Raw genomic sequence first — 23,951 nt, 5'->3', positions numbered from 1 at the left:
CTTGCTAGTGCGTAACAGCAGTGGAGAACGTTAACATGTGGTACCAGTGGTCTGGGTTTATTTCTTGGCAACAGTGTAATCAAAACAAAAAACAGATCCTTCTTATTCAGAGAACATTGCCCACCACATCCTAATAGTTACACAGAAGGGAGTTTGGAGCCTTAACAAGTTAAAATCACTAAAATAGGCCCCGATCCTGCAATTGCAGACATCAGGGTGGACTACTACACCCACGCAGAGTCCTGGTCGTATTAATGGGGCTTCTTGCAGGCACAAGGGTTGATCTACATGGGCTCTTGTTGCAGGATCAGGGCCGTATTTACCAAACAGAACACATGAGAAAAACAAAAAAGCAAAGTCTCAGAAAACACAAATTATTACAGAAACTCTACCAGCCTGCGACTCAAATTGGAACACTTCCCCACAGACTTCCTAAGCCCCATGCACAGGTGCTAGCATACAAAATCATGTTCTTCCAATTTTTGGTGCTCCACAAAAAATTCAAGAGGCACATTTTCCAGCCTGGAAGAGGGAAGGCTTGAAATCTATTGCTTTCACAGGTGTTGGGAGTGGAAGGGAAGGAGAAATGTAAAGAATTGTGAAATCTGCATTAAATGGGAGAGTCAATACTACTAGCCCCGGGCTTTTGGTATTTATGCCAGGCATCACCTGAAATGCAGCAGATTCCAGGTCACTGGCTTGTTGCTTATTATTCTGATACCTCTTGAAGGATGAAAGGGGAATAAACTCACCTTCAGTCTCTTGAGCAACCATTGCATGAGGCCCTGCTGCGCAGCTTCCGTACACATCTCTGGCCGGAACTCTGCCATGTTCTCAACGATCGCTGACAAGAAAGACACAGATCGCAGCCTGAGCCCATTTCCTTTCCATTTGTGCTCCAGTCCTCTCCCAAACAGAGGCACCTCCCCCATCTCCACACTGCTCTGTCAGTTTTAATGTCCTTCTAAGGGCTGCAGTTCTTGTTTCAAAGTTAGAGGTCTTATTTAAGCTACACTAGGTATAGGGCACTGTCTCCATTTTCTCATTTCCACGGTGATCCATCTTCAGACCATATGTTACCAGCTCCTGCAGGGGGAGCCTGAAGAAGCTGTGAACTACCTTTCCCTCATCCCTAGCCAGAGTTCCTGCACCATCCCATGTAGCAATTCCTGCTGGGAAAGGCTGAATTACAAAGATTAGTTCTCAGCAGTGATGTGAACAAAACAAAGATTCCTACTTCCAGCCTCACATTCCTCCAGCTTTCAGAAAGGATGCAGAGCCAGAGAAATGACATCTTTAAATGAGTACCAAAAGTCCCTGGCAGCACAGCTTTGAATGTTCTGCAGGTCATTCGAACTGGCCACAGAAGCGTGTGTGTAAAAAAATGAAATGGAGCCCACCTAATGGATTACTCTAAAGAAATAGAATTTTTTCAGAGAACAGCCTCTCATTCACTTTAAGCACTGTGCTTTACAGAGAAACAATAATGAGCATTTAAAGTAATCATATACCTCAACTGTTAACAAACTGTAGCCCCCAGAGACATACGTGGATGGTCACCAGGTACTAACACCCCCTGTTTTCATTTGCGTGAAGAGACAAAACAAAATATCTATTTATTTTCCTACTATGAACTTGACATGGAAGCCATTGCTGTCATTGCCAACGGGATACTATGCGACTGTGAGAGGAGAAGGTGATGACAGAATGGAAGCATTCTGCAAGACAGTTGCCACACTGCGCAAAAGTTTGAGGGCCCATAAAGTAATGTTGTTACAGCAGTGGTTCTCCACCAGGGATGTGTACCCTGGGGGTACTCAGAGGTCTTCCAGGGGGTACATCAACTCATCTACATATTTGCCTAGTTTTGCAACAGGCTACAGAAATAGAGACATGCACGGATACAAAATTTGTATCTGCATCTGGTCTGCGAAACACAAACACGGTCAGCGGATATCCGCAGATTTGCAGGGCCCTACACATAAATAGCACTAGCCAAGTCAGTACAAACTAAAATTTCATACAGATAATGACTTGTTTATACTGCTTTATATATCAGTGGTTTTCAAACTCCAAGTCGCAACCCCAGTACTGGACTGCGGAACGGAAGGCACTGGGTCACGGCACCTCTGGTCAGCACCGCCGACCGCGCCATCAAAAGTCTCATCAGCGGGGCTGCCCGGCTAAGGCAGGCTAGTCCCCACCGGTTCTGACACCGCGCTGCGCCCCGAACAGCCAGCAGCAGGTCCGGCTTCTCGGTGGGGCAGCCATGAGGCTCCGTGTGCTGTCCCCGCCTCGAGCACCGGCTCTACACTTCCATTGGCTGGGAATCAGCCAATGGGAGCTGGGGGGGCAGTGCCGGTGGGCAAGAGCCGCACAGAGCCACTTGCGTGCCTAGGACCTAGACCTGCTCTTGGCCACTTCCGGGGCACAGCGTGGTCCAAGGACAGGCAGGAAGCCTGCCTTAGCACCTCCGCTGTGCCGCTGACTGGGAGCCGCCCAAGGTAAGCCCACACCCCAATCCCCTGCCCCAGCCCTGAGCCCCCCCCAAACCCAGAGCCCCTTCCTGCACCCCAAACCTCTCATCCCCAGCTCCACCCCAGAGCCTGCACCCCCAGCCCTGAGCCCCCTCCCACACCCTGAACCCCTCATTCCCGGCCTCACCCCGCAGCCCTCACCCCAACCCTCTGCCCCAGCCCTGAGCCCCTCCCGCACCCCACACCCCTCATCCCCAGCTCCATTGGGTCGCAGGCATCATTCTTCTTCAACTGGGTCACCAGGAAAAACGTCTGAAAACCACTGCTACACACTATACACTGAAATGTAAGTACAATATTTATATTCCAATTGATTTATTTTAGAATTATGTGGTAAAAATGAGAAAGGCATTTTTCAGTAGTAGTGTGGCTGTGACACTTTTGTATTTTTATGTCTGATTTTGTAAGCAAGTAGTTTTTAAGTTTTTAAGGGGATACATAAGACAAATCAGCCTCCTGAAAGGATACCGTAGCCTGGAACGGCTGAGAGCCACTGTGTTATAGGATACGTATCCTGGGCTCTAGATCAGGGGTTCTCAGGACAATTTTTTTGGTGGCCTAAGAGTGTGGCCACCAACCTTCACTGGTGGCCACTCTGAAAATTTTTCCAAACCTGAGCCCCGCTGCCCTGGGTTGAAGCCCAGAGCCAAAGCCCAGGGCCTGAAGCCTGCTGAGCGCACACACTGGCCCCATGTGTTTGCGGAAGTGCTGTCCGGATCCCCCGGGAGGCTTTTGATCCCCTGTTGGCGGTGCCAGCAAACACCAAGGCAGCCAGGAGCAACAGTTGGGCGCTGCAGGGAGGGGCCGCTGCTTTGCCCCTCCCCGTCCCCCATCTCCACCCAGGAGGCTGTTGTGGCTGCAGAAAAATCCCCTGGTGGCCACATTTGAGAACCACTGCTCTAGATGGTAACAAATTAATGGCACATTTATTCCTAAGAAACACAGCTGTGATAAATGAAGAAACTCTTTTGGCAGACTACAGAAAAATACATTTAATACATGAAGAGGAGGCGGCCTCTTAAAATAATACAGCTTCCTGTAATGAAGTTATCTGTTGAACAGATTTATGCTTTATTACTAGCAAGCTAAATGAAAGCAGTATTACAGGAAATTAATGCAAGGCCTTTTCTGCCCACTGTGGGAGTTCACAATGGGGACAGACTACATACGCCCGCCCCTCTGTTGACTGTGTCAAAAAGCAATACTGTACTGTAACATTCCCTTACCAAGAGTGTTATGGACTCCGTCAGCCTCCTCTTTTACACCTTCATCTAGGCGCTCTAAATTCTGGACCAGCAAGGCCACAACCTGGCCATCAACCTAAGTCATTGAGGCCACATGGAGAAGAGAGGATTGGCAGGGAGAAGGGAGAGTGGGGTGGAGAGGGGAAAGAAAGGGAAGAAAAAAAAAAAAGCAATAAGCACAACAGAAGCACTCCAGAAAGCATGCCTCTGATCAGGAGACATGAACAATCTTGCTCTGAAATCTCAGAGCCAGCAAAGGATTCACAAAGTAAATTCACCACTTCGTTTTTCTTAGACAATTTTTGTGTCAGATAAAACAGAAAAACATCTGGAGGAAAAATATGAACCTTGTCACAGTCTGTTATTCCCCAGATCACCCTGATTGATTTATAATCTCCCTGAATTTCCAAGTGCTAGACACGAAAAATCAACTGGGTATCAGCTGCCGGTCAGCTATAAAAGCAGCTCCCCTGGTTTCAATTGCTTGTTGCTGGTTTATCTGCATTTTTTTCTTGGCTGCCAGAAAGCAGCTGAAACAACGCCTGTGAAGGGCAGCATCAAAATGTAAGGACTCAGCAGTCACACAGGGGAAGTCTTCGTTCTAGGGGCAAAAACACAGGTTTTTAAAAAAGGATGGTTTTGGCTGCCATTATGCGTGACATCACGTAGCCACCCTGCCCAAAGCCAACTGTAAATGATTAAAAATGAATCTGACTTCCATGGCAGTTTAGGGGAAGCCTTGGACGGAGTTCATTTGGGCACTGCCTTGACTAGGGTTGAAAGGTATGAGGTAAGATCACGTTAGCCAGCTCAATCCAACGCCTGCTAAAGCTCAGTCACAACAAGGTGAGTTGTACTTTTGCGCGTGCTGAGCTGGCTGAGTTAAAGCCTAGGCTCTGAGCAACGTACAGGAAGACACTCCCTGCCCCAGAGAGCTTACACACTTCAACATGTCTGTACATTTCGGAGTGCAACACCCCTGTTAAGTACCTCCACTCTGCATTCATTGAGATGAAATGGCATGCTCCAGGCCACACAGCAAGTCAACAACAAAAATGGGAATCCAGATTCTGAAGTTTGTGGATCCCAGCCCCAACCAAGGTCAACCCACTAAACAAACAGTATTACTTTAGTCCTGCTACTAGCTAAAGTCTAAGTGACAATCCTCAGTTTTAAATAGGAGAGTGGAAAATGCAAGCACAGTGTCATAGAATATCAGGGTTGGAAGGGACCTCAGGAGGTTCTAGTCCAACCCCCTGCTCAAAGCAGGACCAATCCCCAACTAAATCATCCCAGCCAGGGCTTTGTCAAGCCTGACCTTAAAAACCTCTAAGGAAGGAGATTCCACCATCTCCCTAGATAACCCATTCCAGTGCTTCAACACCCTCCTAGTGAAAAAGTTTTTCCTAATATCCAACCTAAACCTCCCCCACTGCAACTTGAGACCATTACTCCTTGTTCTGTCATCTGCTACCACTGAGAACAGTCTAGAGCCATCCTCTTTGGAACCCCCTTTCAGGTAGTTGAAAGCAACTATCAAATCCCCCCTCATTCTTCTCTTCTGCAGACTAAATAATCCCAGTTCCCTCAGCCTCTCCTCACACGCCATGTGCTCCAGCCCCCTAATCATTTTTGTTGCCCTCCCCTGGATTCTTTCCAATTTTTCCACATCCTTCTTGTAGTGTGGGGCCCAAAACTGGACACGGTACTCCAGATGAGGCCTCACCAATGCCGAATAGAGGGGAATGATCACATCCCTCGATCTGCTGGCAATGCTCCTACTTATACAGACCAAAATGCCGTTAGACTTCTTGGCAACAAGGGCACACTGTTGACTCATATCCAGCTTCTCGTCCACTGTAACCCCTAGGTCCTTTTCTGCAGAACTTGGTCCCTAGTCTGTAGCAGTACATGGGATTCTTCCATCCTAAGTGCAGGACTATGCATTTGTCCTTGCTGAACCTCAACAGATTACTTTTGGCCCAATCCTCTAATTTGTCTAGGTCCCTCCGTATCCTATCCCTACCCTCCAGCGTATCTACCACTCCTCCCAGTTTAGTGTCATCTGCAAACTTGCTGAGGGTGCAATCCATGCCATCCTCCAGATCATTAATGAAGATATTGAACAAAACCGGCCCCAGGACCGACTCATTTGCTAACTGAGGTTTTCTAGATGCTCAGTGAGTGCAGGAACAGCAGGGTTTAGCTTGCTGTAGTAGGTAATGCAACAATCTCTACACAGGCCTCCCAAAGCTATGCCCACATCCTTAAAATAAAGGAGCCATCTAGAAGCAGATATCTCTTGTTTTCTCATGACATGGCTGACCTGTTTCTTTCGAAGTGAACAATCAAACCTGGCTATAGTGGGCTGGTGACAAGAAACACACAGGAAGAGCTTGTTCGATGTACTGCTTTCAGTGCATTTTATAGAAAGGACCCTCCCTATCAGCTCCCCTTTTCCATTTCATTCATCCAGCAACCCCTCTATGAAGGGACTGTAATTAAAAACAGCCCAAAGGTCAGCCAGAGGAACTCAACTCAGGGCCACCGTAATTAACCTTTGGACGGCAACATTACAGCGACTAGGCAAGAGGGATTGTAGGAGAAAGAATACAACAGTCTTCTCACCCTGCTCCTCTAAGAAACCATAATTCCCTATCCCCTTAATCTTGGCATAATTGTTAGAGTCCAAGCCAGAGTCCAGGTGTTTCACAAACACAGCAATTTATTTGGAGAAACTGCCTGAAAGGAGAATGAACTCCCATCTCTTGCATACAGTTACAACTACTTCTACTGACATCCCTTCCCTGCAATGTATTTCTGCTCAAATTGGCAGATTTTACCTTCTACTACAACGCTGTAAAAAAGGATATCCTGCCCAAACACCAAGAAAAAAGGCTATCCCACCAACACAGCAGATGAGAGGCACTCGGTACTGTTAATTAAACAGAAAGTTCCTTCATGAAGGAAAGTAAGATGTCATGGGGTTGTTTAATCTCTATGGAATAAGGGATAATTAAACTCTCTTCCACCCTTAGAATAAGTATGTGGCAGGATGAGTTTGTCTGCTTATACATGAAGAATTTTGAGCATTTTCTTTGCTTGTGTAAAAAGAACAACGTCAGATCCACCTTGGTAGGATCCTGCCTTTGTTACTAGGCTTGAAGCAGATAATATTGGGTGAACAGCTATGGGCTGCATTATGAAGGTCAGACTAGATGATCAAAATGGCCCTTCTGGTCTTTAAAAAAAAGTAATAAAAATCTATGAACCAACGTCAGATCTCAATTTTCCCAGTATGAGCAGATCAGAGAACTGTCCTGCTTTGCAGAGGAAGCAAGAGCATGTATCAAGTTCCTATTGAATTCAATATGACTCTGCTGCTGTCACAGAAATGACCTCATTCTCCTGCTATAACAATACAGGAAGCACAGTAAGATACGACACAGAGAAACCTGCCGTCCGCAAACAAAACAAATTAAAAACAACCTCTTCCTTCCAGATGCAGAGGAAGGACTTGCCCCAAGAATTTATTCATACCAGAAAAGAAACCCATCCTGACTGTACTCACAGTATCTCAAGCCAGTCAAAAGAAAATGGATTCATCGAACAGACTAGGATCACCAAAGTGCAGCCCCGCCCTGAGAGCCACAGGCTAAGTTCCCTCTAAGCTGCACGGCCACGGAGGGCCACGCAGGTGGGGAGAGGCAGCTCTCCCCTGGCCCCAGTCCCAGAGCTGGCGCAGCCAGGGAAAGGCACCTGTTCCCCAGCCCTAGTCCCGGAGCTACCGCAGCCGGGGAGAGGTGCCTCTCCCTCAGCCCCAGGCTGCTGTGGTGAGAGAGGGCTTGGGGGAGGGAGGGAGTCCTCTCTTCCCGCCGCAGCCCCAGGGTAGCCTGCACCCCAAACCCTTCATCCCCAGTCCCTCCCTAGAGCCTGCACCCCCAGCCGGAAACCTCCCCCTCACCTCAACTCCGAACCCCTCGGCCCCACCCCCGCCACACATCACCTCCATATTGGTGCACATAACAAAATTAATTCTGCACATGGATGTAAAAAATTAGAGGGAACATTGACTCCATGGGTATGAAAAGAATCTAAAAACACATCCTTCCCCTCTGTAAAGTGGCCACTGATCAGCCTAATCTGGAGCTACTGAAATTGCAACTTACTAGAGCATCAATGAGGACTTCAGCTCCCTCTTCGCTCTCATGGAGTGTATCTATGTCCGTCAGTTCTTGAAGCAGATCCACCACGGCTATGGACACATGTGGGAGATGTTAAGGATAACCCAAGTCATAATCAAGACCTCATTTATCTTCATAATTGGCCCAAGGTGACTGTGTTTGCTCACCAACTGCCGAGACTGGACTAGCAAGGAGCATGTGCAGAGCAGAGCAGAGGAAGACCAAGCATAAGCTCAGGCACTGCTTTAGCAGCCCTTGTTTCCATAAGCACCAAAACTACCTGATTTTAGTAACCGGGAGTAATGCTGCAACGTGATCATCTATTTGTTGTATTTGGCAGTTTCACTGTTCCCAGTGCCATTTGCTTTTTGTCATTTTTAAAACAATTAAACATTCCAGAGCTGGTACAACTGGCTACCAGCCATTTGACATTGTAGCAATCGTTAAGACTCTAGTTAGGAGCACAGAAAAATGTAGCAATTTGATTTGTGTGCATTATCCTCCCAAGGATACCATAGCTAACTTGACACAGCATGCACCCCACAAACAAGGCCGTAATATGACCATGGAGTGACAACCTTCTTCTGCCTGGCTCAGTTAGGAGAGCATGCTTCTATAACCATGCACCCCACAGGAACTGCAAAGATCCTGCCAGCCCAATTTTCATTCATTAACACTGGGCTGCGTAACACATGGTTCTTTTGACTGCCATGCAGTTCTTTAGTACAGCCAGATGTATTCCCTCTCATTAGACCCACTTTCCTATTCTCTCAGACACACTGATCAATCCTGCCAAATTCCCACTGGGACAGAACAAGAAATCCAGTTGTCAAGATGTCCTACATAACAAAATCCTGAAAGATCTCTTTAAAATCCACACGCTAATAGACAAGTCATCCAATTCTTCCATTTGTGTAAGAATGGAAATGAATTTTTATGTACTTAGTTATTTAATAAGGTTACAGTCCTGACTTCACCAGACCCAGGAAATTCTGTAACACGACTGCCGTTTCATTCCCACCTCAAACTGCTATGTCCAGGCACTGCAGAACCCTCAGATCAGTATGCGACAGTACCTACTTCACACGCGGCAGCACTCATCTAAGGGTGTGAGTTTGGCACCAGTAGGTATACCTGCACCAGCTTTAATCTAGCTAGCACAGGCAACAATAGTACTGCAGATGGTGTGGAATGGACCTCAGCTCGGGCTAAGTGCCCAAGTACAAGCCCAAGAGGGAGCCTGGGTATGCACTTTAGCTGCTAGCCCTCGCTGAAGCCCATCCTGCCATGTCTACACTACTATTCAGAGTAGCAGCCGTGTTAGTCTGTATCCGCAAAAAGAAAAGGAGGACTTGTGGCACCTTAGAGACTAAACAATTTATTTGAGCATAAGCTTTTGTGAGCTACAGCTCACTTCAATGGAATGCATCCGATGAAGCGAGCTGTAGCTCACGAAAGCTTATGCTCAAATAAATTGGTTAGTCTCTAAGGTGCCACAAGTCCTCCTTTTCTTTTTACACTACTATTTTCAACCATGCTAGCGAGACTGAGGCTAGCTTAAGTATCACCTACCTGTGCTACAATTGCACCTTCACTTGTAAAGTAGACCTACCGGTAGTGAGGCGAGACTAGTTCCTCTCCATGCAGTTTTAGGGGTAGGTTTTTGGATCCTTGGCTTTCCATTTATACTTGCAATTGCAGACAGAAATCAAGTAGAAGTGCAACTACTTATACTTGGGCCCACAATTAGTTTTGCTGATATAAAAACACAGGTCCAAGTTACGCTTGCAAAACATTAAAGTCAGGCCTCTCCTCACCTGAACATATAAGTAAAGTTTTGAAGTGTTTAAGTGACTTAGGAACCCAAGACCCATTAAAAGCCAGTGACCAGTTCCTAGGTCAGTTTTGAAAGGGTGACCCATACATTTACCACTAAAGACAACACCAAATTGCTAGTGCTAAAGAAACTAAAATCCTCTAGCCACGTACAAAATGCACCATGGGCAGGATGGTGTCCCCCAAGCTACCTGTGACTGTGCTGCAGTCTCTCCAGTGGTCAGGATAGTGGAGCTTCTATGGCATTTCCAGCCATGGAATCTCTACCGAGCCTGCCAACAAGGATGCCAGTTGTGCAGGTGAGTTCAGGACAAAGGAAAAGGCTTCTCTGGCTCTCCTGACTTTTGCTAATTTAAGTCACAGCCTAGTCGTCATCTTTCACTCACATCTTTTGCACTAACAGATCACCTGGGATTTGTCCCCTCACCTCTCCCTGCATTAGCCCCTCCAAGGCACTAATCTAAATGAAGTGTGAAGAACTCATCCTTTGGTGTTCCCTTTGGGGAAACCATTTTAAAACCTTATCCTGTTTAGTTGTAGTAAAGCCACCAGCAGACTTGAATGAAAAGCCGTTTCCTTTATGTCTAGGAGCTTCAGTTCAATCGTTTTTGCATTTTTTGCTTGAGCAGTAACCTAGCATACAGAGAGGTGTTACTGCAGCTTACAGTCTGCGTCCAACACATCTGAAAAGATTTCTACAAATCTGTAACGAGAAATATGTTTTCTCCCAGGTTTACAGCTCGCAGGCAAAATTTCTGCTCCCAAACTAATTGGCAAACGAGTTTTAACTCCTTTAAAAAAAAAAAAAAAAAGGAGAGAAAGCGAGCAGTGAAGACTGACAAGCCCTGAACAAAACTGATCCCGAGACACATCTTTTTATGGCTGAAAGGACAAAAATAGCTGTGTTCCCATACGCTCCTGCTCCTAAGGTCATCAAGAACCAGCCCTCTGATCCCAGTCAAAATCCCCACAGTTTATGTTTTCCCTGAGAATGACAAATTCAAGATAACCTTTCGGTGCTGTGCACACTGTACACAAAAAGCCTGAGGTCTCTGGTGAAAGTATAAAATATTAAACCATGATGTCCATGGCACTGGTTATGCGTGGTCGGCATTTCCAGCTGTACAACAGTAAATTGTTAACCACCTCATACTTGAGAATAATTTCTATTACAGATCACAGAGAAGACAAGCAGCAGTGTTGGCTGTTTTGCAGAGATCAGCATTCTACCAGACCAAGGTTATGTTAGGCGCAAGTTAAAATAGTCAACCCTGTAAATACTGCTCTCTGATGAAAACTGCAATGCAATGAGATTTTAAAAATGTTTTTATAATATAATCACTGTATCTATTTTCAAAGATTGTATCACTATTTCTTTAAAATATAGTGTCTTAAATGCAAGAAAAAAATTGCTAAAAGAGAAAATTGACATCCTTAAATCGAACAATAATAAATATTTAGCATTTTTACAGCACTTTTAACCTGGAAATCTCAAAGGGCCTAAGAAACGTGTCAGGCATTATCATCAGCTTTTTCACAAATGGAAAAAAGGAGGGGGAGAGATTTTAAGTGATTTGCCCAAAGTCACCAAGCGAGCCACTGGAAGAAACCCCTGGTCTCATCTCCCAATCCAGTGCTCTATCCTGGGACCACACTGCCGCATTAGTTCACGAATGCTGGTTCAAACCCACTTCATGCAGCCTCCCTCTGGAATGGAGGAGGTGGAAGCCATTTCATGATTTTTCAGGTTAGGTTAAACTAGCCATTTTAGTTTTTAGTCTTTGCCTCTCACACAGATCACTGGTAAGCCAAGCATCTTGTGTCACTCTGCTCCTAAACGGAAGGTCAGGTGTCCTGGCAACAAAAGGTATTAGTACAGTTATGGTGCTTCTGTTCGGGACAAGCAAACCACTGGTACACAGCAGACATAGGTCAAAACTGAGGTTCTCTGGTCAAACCTTTGGGGAGCAAGGACTGGAATAAAGAGCATGAACGGATGCATGCTAGCATTCAGGTGCCATATCCTCAGCAGCGTTTGTAAAGGAAAGTGCACTGCATGCTTGTCTGTGGTTAGCCCTCCACTTTACACGAGTGCCCAAGCAGAACCTTTAAAAATGAAACTAAGGCTAATTACTCAAATGAGATGACGGGTACATTAACGGTTCGGCAGGGAAAATAAAGACACTGAAATGTTCAGGAGACAGAGTAGCTGAGTAAAGAAGGGTTTCAGGTGAACAAAAGAGGATGGAAGTTTAAAGCGGTGGGAGGGAAGAGAAAAAATATCTAGCAGTCTGTGTGAAAATGGAGCACAAGAGATTGTAGAGGTGCCTGCAGAAAGAACATTTCTCCTGAGAGTAAGGCTAACAATGAAAGGATATCTGTATTATCGTGTCCAAGCAGCCCTAGGAGAGACTGTACAGCGTTCAGCTCCACCAGCAGGTGGTAAAGATCAGGCATGGTTGCAACCACATGCATTTCCTGAATGATGTCATTTAAATCCAGCTCAGACTCCATGAACCTGTGGACAGAGGCAGGGCAAAATTGGTCAGTGAGAACACAAGTGCATCAGCTATCCTCACAGTAAAACGCAGGCCTTCCCCACACTGAGAACAAAGCAGCCACACAATCCACCAACCAAGGCTCATTTGTCCAGGCATCACAGTGCCAAATATTTCCAATCCATTCCGCAAGGGCGCCAATTCGGGGGGACGGGAGCCCCCCTCTGAGTTTTGCACAGGAGGAGTGCAAGCTCCCAGGTGGAACTCTTAACTACAGCACAGCATCCTGTGAAATGTAAGGTTTCAGAGTAGCAGCCGTGTTAGTCTGTTACACTACAAAAGATTCCCCGCTCCCCTGGCTCTCCTGCTGGAATAGCTCACCTTAAGTGATCACTCTCCTTACGGTGTGTATGGTAACGCCCATTGTTTCATGTTCTGTATGTATATAAATCTCCCCACTGTATTTTCCACTGAATGCATCTGATGAAGTGGGTTTTAGCCCATGAAAGCTTATGCTTAAATAAATTTGTTAGTCTCTAAGGTGCCACAAGCACTCCTTTTCTTTTGTGAAATGTAAGTTCTGCAGAGGAGAGGTGTCCCTGGGGCAGGGAGTAAGGATTTTGTTTACAAACAGAGGCAGGGTGATTAAGATAAGAAAGGGCTGGTGATTAAATGAAGGGTATGGAAGCTTAGCTTCTAAAAGAGGAATCCCTCAGTGGTTGGGGAGAGGGGGTGTTTTAGAGGAGGTGGATTCACAAAAAATACAGCAAAGCACTGTGCGTAGGTTACATTCAGAAAAGGGGGAGATTTGGGGGCAGAGGTGGAAAGAAGGGGTCAGACCCAGGGCAGGGCTAACAGTGTATAGAGAAGTGCCCACGCTACCTATGGTACTTATGTGGTCTCATCACCACAGTATCTGAGGCCATAGGCACAGACTCTGTGGGTGCTCTGGGGCTGGAGCACCCACAGGGAAAAATTGGTGGGTGCTCTGCACCCACTGGCAGCTCCCCACCCCGCCGCCCCCGCCACAGCTCACCTCTGCCTCCTCCACGAGCACGCTGCGTGCCCACTTTTCCCCCTCCCTCCCAGCGCTTGCTGCCGTGAAACAGCTGTATTGCGCGGCAAGTGCTGGAGGGGAGCGGGAGGAGGAGGAATGCGGCGTGCTCAGGGGAGGAGGCCGGGGCGGGGATTTGGGGAGGGGTCCAATAGGGGCAGGGAGGGGGCGGAATTGGGGCATGGACTTTGGGAGAAGGGTTTGGAATGGGGGCTGTGTCGGGGGGGCGCAAGCTCCCACCGGCGCCATGAGAAGTTGGCGCCTGTGTCTGAGGCTTCCCCTCACAATGTCTAACCTATTTCTCCGCCCAGCCCCTCGGTGAGGTAGAGCAGTGCTGTTATCCCCATTGCACAGATGGGGCACTGAGGCACACCCAGACTAAAGGCTAGAGTTTCAAAGGTATTTAGGCAGCTAGTGAGATTTTCAAATGCACTTACAAGGTTTGGTGCTTTGTAAACCCCACTAGATACCTAGCTGCATCTTTGGGTGCCTAAAAGCCTTTGAAATTCTGTCACCGGCCTGGGGACACACAGGAAGTCCATGCGGGGAGAGTAGAATCCAGGTCTCTCAGGGCTAGCTTCCTATCCAACAGAACAGCCTCTCTCTCTGCTGCATGCTACAAAAATAGACGGATAGATGGGAGCAAATCCAAGATGGCCAGTTCTCAGAGACTCCGGCAAATGGTCCCAGGATGGATGCCAGGGTTGACAGCATGAAAAACAGCACAGAGATCCGGAAAGCTAGAGAATGAGAGTCAGATGAGAGGAGATGACTTAACTCCCCAGGGGTGGCAGGTTGCGCCCGAGGCTGGGCTGTACAGCAATGGCTACTGAGCAATTTTACATTTTAACTGAAAACCATTTTGTTCAGTCATTTTTTGTTCTGAGTTTGAGAAAAGAAAGGAATGAGAACGTGTCATATAAGTATCCGATGTGTTTATGCCTCAATTTCTTCGGGTTTCAATTGTAACCAGACCAATTCCAGAACAAAGAACAGAAACTGAATCCACAGAGTCCATAAAGCCGACAATTATTGTCATGATTTGTATTATTCACTGAGCACCATCTGTGTGCTCAGCACTGTTCAGAATATGCTAGGCAATGTAGTCCCTGAGCCAATGCATCTAAAATGTGTAGCCCTGGATAAGATGGCTCAGATATTTAAGGATGAAGTGTATCGTTATTGACCATACTATGATGTTTATATCTGTGAGTGGAGGCACTGATGGCAACAGAAGTTTTACCTGATTAAGGACTAGAAGATTTGACCCTCCAACTTTCTTTCAAAAGGAATAGCCAGCTGCCCAGAGCTCCTGAGCCTGTTTATTTTCCTTCTCTGCCTGCAGTGGCCCTGATAGATCTCAAACATCTCAGTTTTTTTCCCCCTCAACTTTAAAATATAGATTTTTTTTGGTGTTTAGTTCTAAATATCCTCCTGTGAGACCTGCAACTCAGTCACTGGAGTGTAGTGTTTCAGAGCCTTCTGGAAAGTCACGAGCCTTCAAACAGAAGGGAAAGCAGTGTTGCCAACTCATGATTTTTGTCATGAGTCTCATGATAATTGTGTTCCTTAAAGCCCCAGCTCCTGGAGGCAAGTGATATGTGATGATTTCAGCCGTCATTCTTAAAGAAAAATTAAGTTTCTAGTCCTCGTGGCTGTGGAAGAAGCTTCAAATTGTGACCCCAGGGCACCCTACAGGCTCAAAAAGCAGAAGGCAAATAAAAAGAAGCTTAAATCTGTTATTTTTACATAATTTCATGATTTTAAAGCCAATCTCATGATTATTCAACATTTGGGGTTGGCAACACTGTGACAGTGACTTGAAAGTGTCCGTTTAATTCCTGTTTAGGATTCATTTCTAGTCTATTATTTGTAGTGAAGTAACGCCTCTAGAGCCCCAGGCAGGTGCAGTATAAACTCATGGGGGCTTGCCCTAGTCAGATGTTTCCAAAGTTAAATGATCTATTCCGTGCTTGGTGAACTGCAAAAAAAAGTGATAGAAACAATTGTAGAAAAATCTAGATGACTTTCTATTGTTGTATTCAAGAGTTAGTAACAAAGAATATACACTAAAATTTTAAACCTAACCAGTGTTCCTTAAGTGACTTGACACAAGATGTGAGAATGTTAGTATTAGAGCTGAGTGGGTCTAATATTTATTAAATCCTCTTTTTTTACATAGGAATTAGATACAGTGCTCCTATTAGCTAATTTCTAAGTTATTATCTTCAAAAAAACCAAACCCTAGTTTTCAGGTGCCTAAGTAGCCCTTGGAATCACGGTTAAAGCTGGCCCGCAACGAAAATCTGAAATGGCGCCCCTGCCATTCTGCTCACATCATCACAAAGTCAGTCACTGGATTCAGAACTCATTGCAAACAGTTTGTCCCTCATTTTGTCATATCACTGCACATGGGCCCCAAAAGCATTTTATGATGTGGCATTCCCGCCCTCTCTAATTTATGTATTTCAGTTTAAAAGAGTAAGTGTGCAGGCTAGTTCCTGCATAGAGAATTCTTCTCCTGACTCATCTTAATGTTAAAAGCGTGTGCGTTATATTAGCTCCAGGAAGGGCAGAAGAGCACTTGGGTGCCTGTCTGAAACAGGGAGAATAGGGGCAGGGGCAGGGGCAGGGACTTAGCTCCAGCCAAGCTTCAGAGAAAACAGGTTGAAAGTTTACTTTCATTTATTTAAGTTAAATAAAGGCAATCCCCAGAAAAGGGGTAAATTTGAATCAGACCCAGCATCCCTGTACTGGAGTGAGGAAAGGGGTGGAGATGTCACTTGCTTACACTGAACTTCTCTCCTATTGCTTCAGATTCAGAAAGAAGGGTTTTGTAAACTGGCCTTGCTGAGTCTTTTCCTCTCACTTTAAGCAAGCTCTGACCTTCAGAAGGGATTGTCTTGGGGTATGGGACAGAGACTCCAAGATGTGTGACTCACCAGTCGGGAGAAAGGGCCAAGCTAGAGGGCAACAACATAGCACCAAGTACCAACACTGCCTGTTAAAACTGTAACTCAGACTTGCAAAAGGGACACAGATTCAGCCTGACATGTCACAGAACATTTCCTTGGCTTCACATTGTCAGAACTCCCTCCCCCCTTAATGTGGCAGAGCACACATCAGCAGGGCCTGGCAAAGCTCAGGGCTGCTAGAAAAGCAGCAAAAACTAATGAGTAGTGACTGCAGCCAAAGACACACAAAGATTTCAATCCAAGAGCCTTGGACTAACTGGGGGAAGAGAGCTCCCTGTGTTCAAACAACTGCAGTTCTGAGAACAAATACTTCATAGGAAGAGTCAGATTATCAACAGATTTGAACCACTCATTTTGCTCAGTGTAGAGTATTCTGAAAGTTCCCCTGATGTAAAGCAGGATTCCCGCCAAATACAAACTGTGAGCTGCACTTGGTAGCTTGGAAAAGAGGAGACTAAGGGTAAGTCTATACGACCCGTAGCGATCGATATATCGGGGTCGATTTATCGCGTCTAGTCTAGACGTGATAAATCGATCCCCAAGCACTCTCCCATCGACTCCGGAACTCCAGCGCCGCGAGAGGCACAAGTGGAGTCGATGGGGGAGCGGCAGCAGTCGACTCACCCGCCATGAAGACGCCGCAGTAAGTCGATCTAGGTACGTCGACTTCAGCTATGCTATTCTCGTAGCTGAAGTTGCGTACCTTACATCGACTCCCCCACTAGTGTAGACCAGAACTAAGGGGGGATATGATAGAGGTCTATAAAATCATGAGTGGTGTGGAGAAAGTGAATAAGGAAAAGTTATTTACTTGTTTCCATAATATAAAAACTAGGGGCCATCAAATGAAATTAATGGGTAGCAGATTTAAAACAAATAAAAGGAAAGTTATTCTTCACTCAGCGCACAGTCAACCTGTGGAACTCCTTGCCTGAGGAGGTTGTGAAGGCTAGGACTCTAACAGGGTTTAAAAGAAAACTGGATAAATTCATGGGGGTTAAGTCCTGGCTAATAGCCATTAATGGATGGGCAAGGAATGGTGGTCCCTAGCCTCTGTTTGTCAGAGGGTGGAGATGGATGGCAGGAGAGAGATCACTAGTTCATTATCTGTTAGGTTCACTCCCTCTGGGGCACCTGGCATTGGCCACTGTCAGTAGACAGGATACTGGGCTGGATGGACCTTTGGTCTGACCCAGTATGGCCATCCTTATGTTTTTATGTTCTTATGTAGTACAGTTATATGATTTGGCTGTGCTGAGTGTATCAAAAATTATGAAGAAAAATGGATCCATTTGGAAGGAGACACCCTTACATTCACGGTCATCCCTGCACCTTCTGAAACCCTCGGCACCTACCTTTATTAGGTAAACAGAGCCCTCTTTAGATTTTGGGGCTGTGAAGGGGCGGGGGGCAAGGTTAGAAGCCATGGAAAGGAAGGAGCATCATAGTGTGGAGAAACTGAGGGGAAAAGTACTAACAATGAGGCGAGATCAGGGAACAAAAGAGGGGACACCAAGGAAAGGCCAAATCCAAAAAGAAAAAGAAAAAATGCTTTGAAGAGAAAGTTTTAAAGGGATAGCAGAAATGGGTGAAGAATTATAGGGTGGGAGCCTGAAAATACTGAGAGACACATGACATCAGTATAAACAGGAAAGTGAAGAAGAAGCAGAAGTGAGAGAGAGCAACAAATGAAACAGGACGTTTTACAGCAAGTCTGTGTGAGAGCATTCTGTAAAACTCCGATAATGGCGGTCTGGATGTTCTAGCCAAGGTCCATCTGACTTTCCAGGCAACAGACAACAAGACTGTCTGCTCCTAGGGGAGCAGCTGGGCACTTTTGAAAACTAGGACATTTATTTGGGTGCCTAAAAAAGACCTTGCAAGCCTTACTTTAAGCCCATTTTTTAAAATTTTTGCCCAAAAATAGAATATAAACTAGACTTTTTAAATGGCAGGTTTTAATAATCTAAGGTATTATTAGTAACACAGCAAGGAATTTAATATATTTTTAAATAAAATTCAACCTGTCCTCCTCTCTTTCACAACATAGCCACCACCAGCACGAATCTCAGCAATGCCAATTTTTAAATTAAAAATGTTATTTTCAAATACAATTTACAGGTCATACCTAGCAATAATTGCCTTTAATCACTTGACCTTTCACACAACTGAACCTGAATCTGCATCTGTGACTAAGAGATTAACTTTGGGCTCAAGCAAGGAGGGAAGGCTCATAGTGGGTGAGGCAGAGGGACTGCATGTGACCTTACTTTTCTGGATTATCTGGGAACTTGATCCGCAGCTCTTGGTTTTTATAAGACCTCTTCTCAAAAGTAAGAATCATCTTCTTCACCGAACTTTCATCCAGAGGCTCATCCTAGCCAAACAAAACAAATAACGCTTAGCTCTCAGAGATGGATGCAACACCAACCTGGCAATAAGTAAGAGTAACCAACAAGCTGAGCCAGTCCTGGATACACTTGTGATATAATAAACAGTAACCAGGAGCAAATGGCAATCAGAGAAGGAAGCTCACCAAAAGTCTCACTGCAGAAGGCTGACATATCCCTAGCGTGAGCCACATTTAAAGTTTAAACAAGTCCAGTTAACAAAATGTTTCCAGGAGACCCAAAGAGATTGTCTGCATAAACAAGTGTATCTACGCAGTAAATTAAAAAAAGCTATTTAATGGCACTGACATGAACTAAGCTACCAAACAGGGGTCTTAGATTCTAAAGACAGGTTTCAGAGTAGCAGCCGTGTTAGTCTCTATTCGCAAAAAGAAAAGCTCACGAAAGCTTATGCTCAAATACATTGGTTAGTCTCTAAGGTGCCACAAGTCCTCCTTTGCTTTTTAGATTCTAAAGGGATTTTTAAATTCTTGCACCTTGGGCTACTGGAAAAAACAGAATCCTCGGATGATATTCTTGTTGCTAGAGACTGGGAACTTGCACACTACATGATTCCCAAGATTCTAGCCAATCAACAGGGCTTTTGCTTGATCCATTCATCCTCCAACTCAAACATTAAGGAAATCCCGCATTATCTGTCTCAATCATCAACCACAGCAGCAGCATCTCAACATCAGAAAGTAGAGGGAGGTTTCAGAGAGGAACGTTAGAGATGCTGCACACAGAGGACAATGATATTTTTACAAACCCACATGATTCCACCGTGGCAAATGTCACTTGTTTTTCATCAAACACGATATAGACAGCAGGAAGTAACTCTCTCCTGGATTTATAGCAATCTGTTTGTTACAGAAGGGCCAGTCCTGCACTGGATCTCTGTCTCCAAGACTTGAAATCATTTACCCTTGATAGCTGTGTGACAGAGATGGCAATTTCCTCCAATATCCCTGAAAGACCTTATTGTATTAAGTTTATGTATTACTGCGGGCTGGGACTGTATGTAACCTCTATAGGGGGAGACATAAGAACTGGGAGTATGGACTTTTGGGACAATAAGGGTTAAGTGGATTTCCAGGGAAATCCTTAGGGAGAGGTTAATGCAAATTCCCCAAATTCAGTTATGCAAAAACCCAGCCTTTTGAAGCTACTGAATATCTGTTACAAAAGTCCAAGATCAAAGGCCCAAGCTGTATAAAGAAAGGACTGAACTGCTCAGCCTTTGTTCTGGTTCTGGATCTAAGGCAGGTGAATTTCTAACTATGGGGAAAACCCAGCTGTGGGTTTGGAAGAACTAAAACCTACTGGAGCCCTACGATGGAGTTGGTGTAATCTCTGGTAAGCTTTTTGGCCTGTCTGTAAGAATTTATATTGCTTTTTACCTGTTTTCTCAGTAATGTTTTTACCTTAAGATTAAACATGCAGTGTGACAACTTATACCTGTGAGCAATACACTGGTCATTGCCTTCAGAGAGAAGGCACAGTGCAGGCGCCAGCCATCAGGCAGACTGGCTTGCCAAGGATATCACAGTGTAATACTGGGAACTGTGCAGCATTAAAACCCCAGATCAAAAGGGAACGAGACACAGGTCTCCGCCCAGGTGAAGTGACAACTAGGAAGTGCCCTTGGTGACCACAGAGGGGGGAAAACAGGTGCAGTTGCCCTGAAACTGTGCCAAGCTGCTACCATAATCCTGTGCCCCCCTCATCCTTCTCCCTACAGAAGAACGTTTGCTTCTTTACTGCTGCTACAGAGCTAGCAAGAGAGGGAGGGTGGGTGAAGCTATGAGGCTGAGAGTACCTATGAAGCTAATGGATTTAGAAAATTAATAAGAACCAGAAGCTACTTCCTGTCACAAATTTTAGAAGTAGACTCAAGTAGTTTACACCTAAAACAGATTTTATATTTTGAAAGTTTTTTCCAAGCCTTCTTAGGATCTTTTGTTCATTATTTTAGAAGCCGACTTTAAAAATTATTAAAAAGAAAAGGAGGACTTGTGGCACCTTAGAGACTAACAAATTTATTTGAGCATAAGCTTTCGTGAGCTACAGCTCACTTCATCGGATGCATTCAGTGGAAAATACAGTGGGGAGATTTATATACACAGAGAACATAAAACAATGGGTGTTACCATACACACTAACGAGAGCGATCAGGTAAGGTGAGCTATTACCAGCAGGAGCGCGGGGGGGGGGGGGGGGGGGGGGGGGGGGGGGGGGGGGGGGGGGGGGGGAGGAAGGGAAACCTTTTGTAGTGATAATCAAGGTGGGCCATTTCCAGCAGTTGACAAAGGTCCGGGGAGGGGGGGAATAAACATGGGGAAATAGTTTTACTTTGTGTAATGACCCATCCACTCCCAGCCTTGAGTGGATGGGTCATTAAACAAAGTAAAACTATTTCCCCATGTTTATCTCCTCCCCTTCCCCCTCCCTCCATGCTGTTGATCAGACGTTCTTGTCAACTGCTGGAAATGGCCCACCTTGATTATCACTACAAAAGGTGTCATCATCCCCCCCACCCCCCTGCTGGTAATAGCTCACCTTCTCTGATCATTCTCCTTACAGTGTGTACGGTAACTCCCATTCTTTCATGTTCTGTGTGTATATAAATCTCCCCACTGTATTTTCCACTGAATGCATCCAATGAAGTGAGCTGTAGCTCACGAAAGCTTATGCTTAAATAAATTTGTCTCTAAGGTGCCACAAGTCCTTCTTTTCTTTTTGCCGATACAGACTAACACGGCTACTACTCTGAAACCTTAAAAATTATTGTATTCCCTGAAGGGTTAGAAATTGAAACAATAGTCTTGTGATGTTTTGAGCCCCAGGAATGAAAATGACCAGTTAGTTTAATCATCCAAGCAGAGAGCGAAATGTAAATCTTAGGTAAATAATTGTGTCATTCATTTTCATATTTTCCATTGTTAAAATGGTTAAGAAAACATTCTCCTTTTTCCTCCAAATATTTGTACTGCACAGAGTACAATGACAGATACAATTAGAACTACCAACAGGGTTTATGGTATTGACAGTGTCCTTCTTAAAGAGGGCCCAGACAACCTTAAAGCACCCTTATTTTTCTCATTAGACGTATGTGGTGGAAAAGGCTCTGATTTGAAGAGGTGACTACATCTCAGGCAATCCCATCCCCACTGAACACCGGAGATTTACCTCCTCTTCTTCCTCTTCTCCCTCCTTATCAACCATCTGAAGAAGTTTTTTTTTCTCATCATCAGTTTCTTCCAGTGCAGCAGCTTCCTCTTCTCGGTGGCGACTGCGCTCCCGTGCACTGGCTTGTTTCCGCCGTGCTTTGATATCCTCATCTTCATCATCACGGGGCCTTTTTGTCCCTCTGTTGGGCTGAGGTAAGAGAAAGAAGAGGAAATAAAGAGAGTGAGTCAAGCACTTTTGTGTCCCTTTATCTCAGAGCCCCAGAGACAAAGCTTATTTATTTTAAGCACAGCTAATTAGAGTTTTAGATTTGCAAACTGAAATAGAGATTTAGTGATGTTTAATGTCATATAAAGAAGAGTACCAGCAAGAGTTGTGTCAACCTTCTTCCCTACGTTGGCACATGAACATCAGCCAGGATGTCACATCCTTATCATGCAAAACCCCTGGAACTTCAAACCCAAGCAGGGTTTGGTGGCCCAGCTGACTAGGCAATGGTTTTGTGAAGTGGATACATTTTCACTCGGGAACCAAGGACTTGTATCACTTGTGAGCCAACTCTCAGATGACCCAGGGTCTAGAGGTGAATTCACTGAATTTCCAATACTGCACCCTCATCCTCTGACTCACCTAGGTGAAGACCCAATTCTGAACTATTTTCCGTACCCAAAATCCACCTTGGGTTGGATGCCCAATTAATGCAGAATCAGGCTCATCATTTGCACATCCAGGACAGTGTTGGGCCTGTAGGCGGCAGTTCAGCAGAGGCAGGACATGAAAGTTTGGGAACTACATGTGCATAGTACGTTTGCTTGCAACTGTGTTATTTTCACCCACGGTTCCCACTCACCAGGCAAAATTAAAGGGAACCCAGAGAAGGAAAAAAGGGGATAGTTCTACTTCTTCTTAGGGTGGACAGAGAAAGCCTGTAAGGGCGTGGGTTTGGGATTTTAGAAAAAAAAAAAAAAAATCAACTTCCCCTCCTTAAGAGAGGAATGTTAAGTCCTGTCTCCTCTGCTTTTTGCTGGAGGGCAAGGGAGATGGAATGAGAGCTCTCAGCCCTATATTGCAAGGACAGCAGCTGATTCTTTCACAGAAATCTTTTCTGCCAACTGTTTAACAGGTGTCTGTGTAAACTAGGTATTAATTTAAAAAAAAAAACAAAAACCCTAAGAATTCCTCCCCTCTGCCAGCTGCTCAGGTTTTGGTTCCATGATATTTGTGATATAACAACTCCACCAGTCTATCTTTCACCCATAGTTTTCCACCTAACTTTCTATTGTACAAAGCAGATTTCTTTTCTGAAAAATCCTCTTTGGCCTTCTTAAGATATCAAAAACACAACTCTCTCCTTTGCTGGTCGTTTATCTACAATCTCAAGATCACCGCCCACTTCCACAAAGGTAGCAGCTGTTTCGCGGCAATCAAGATTCTTCCTGACTTTGAGGACAGAGAATTTAAAAATAAATAAATAAATAAATAAAAATCAGCTTTGGAGAAGAAAAAGTGGAAGTGTCACTCTCTTGCCAGGTCCCATAAGAGCACAGGCTTCCAAGTGGGAATTTGCAGCTCCACAGCATGCTGGGAACTTTAGCCCCCAGGAGGCACTAATTCTTTCAGGCTCATAAGCCAAGACCTGCTGTGATTTTGATTAAAATGAGTATACTGTTGCAGACCAGCTACGACACTGTCTCAGTGCAAAATCTCAGAGCATTTCATTTATTTTCAGAGATTCCACAGAGTTTAAGGGGCCATCACATCATTTAGTCTGATCTCTTGTATATTACAGGCCATTCCTTTTCACCCTGATACCCTATATTGAGCCCAATGACTTTAGTTAGCCTAAGCATTTCAATCCACAGGAGAGGAAACTATTGTGTCCACTGGCAGAGAACAAAAAAGAGACCAAGGTGCCACCAATGGTCGCAGCCCAATGGCAGGGAATTGTTCAGCTGAGATACTCACAGGATCCTAGCACGCTCACTGCTGCAGATGAAGGCACAAAAACCCTTAAAACAAACCAACATCCCAGCCAATGTGATCT

At 45.2% G+C, this 23,951-nt stretch overlaps 1 protein-coding gene across 1 annotated transcript in view; it reads right to left on the bottom strand.

Moving 5' to 3' along the window:
• CTNNBL1 (catenin beta like 1) overlaps positions 1 to 23,951 on the bottom strand; it is a 101,356-nt gene that overhangs the window by 61,449 nt on the left and 15,956 nt on the right. Inside the window, exons 2-7 of the mRNA XM_037915488.2 lie at positions 21,908 to 22,096; positions 18,599 to 18,705; positions 12,180 to 12,319; positions 7,951 to 8,048; positions 3,764 to 3,857; positions 753 to 844 (exon numbers count right to left, since the gene is read on the bottom strand). Of these exons, the coding sequence (XP_037771416.1) occupies positions 753 to 844; positions 3,764 to 3,857; positions 7,951 to 8,048; positions 12,180 to 12,319; positions 18,599 to 18,705; positions 21,908 to 22,096 (720 nt within the window). The remainder of the gene's footprint in view (positions 1 to 752; positions 845 to 3,763; positions 3,858 to 7,950; positions 8,049 to 12,179; positions 12,320 to 18,598; positions 18,706 to 21,907; positions 22,097 to 23,951) is intronic.

The sequence above is a fragment of the Chelonia mydas genome, chromosome 13, assembly GCF_015237465.2.
Source record: "Chelonia mydas isolate rCheMyd1 chromosome 13, rCheMyd1.pri.v2, whole genome shotgun sequence".
Classification (NCBI taxonomy): Eukaryota; Metazoa; Chordata; order Testudines; family Cheloniidae; genus Chelonia; species Chelonia mydas.
Note: the sequence above shows the minus strand (reverse complement) of the source record. Positions and strands in the feature narration are given on the sequence as shown.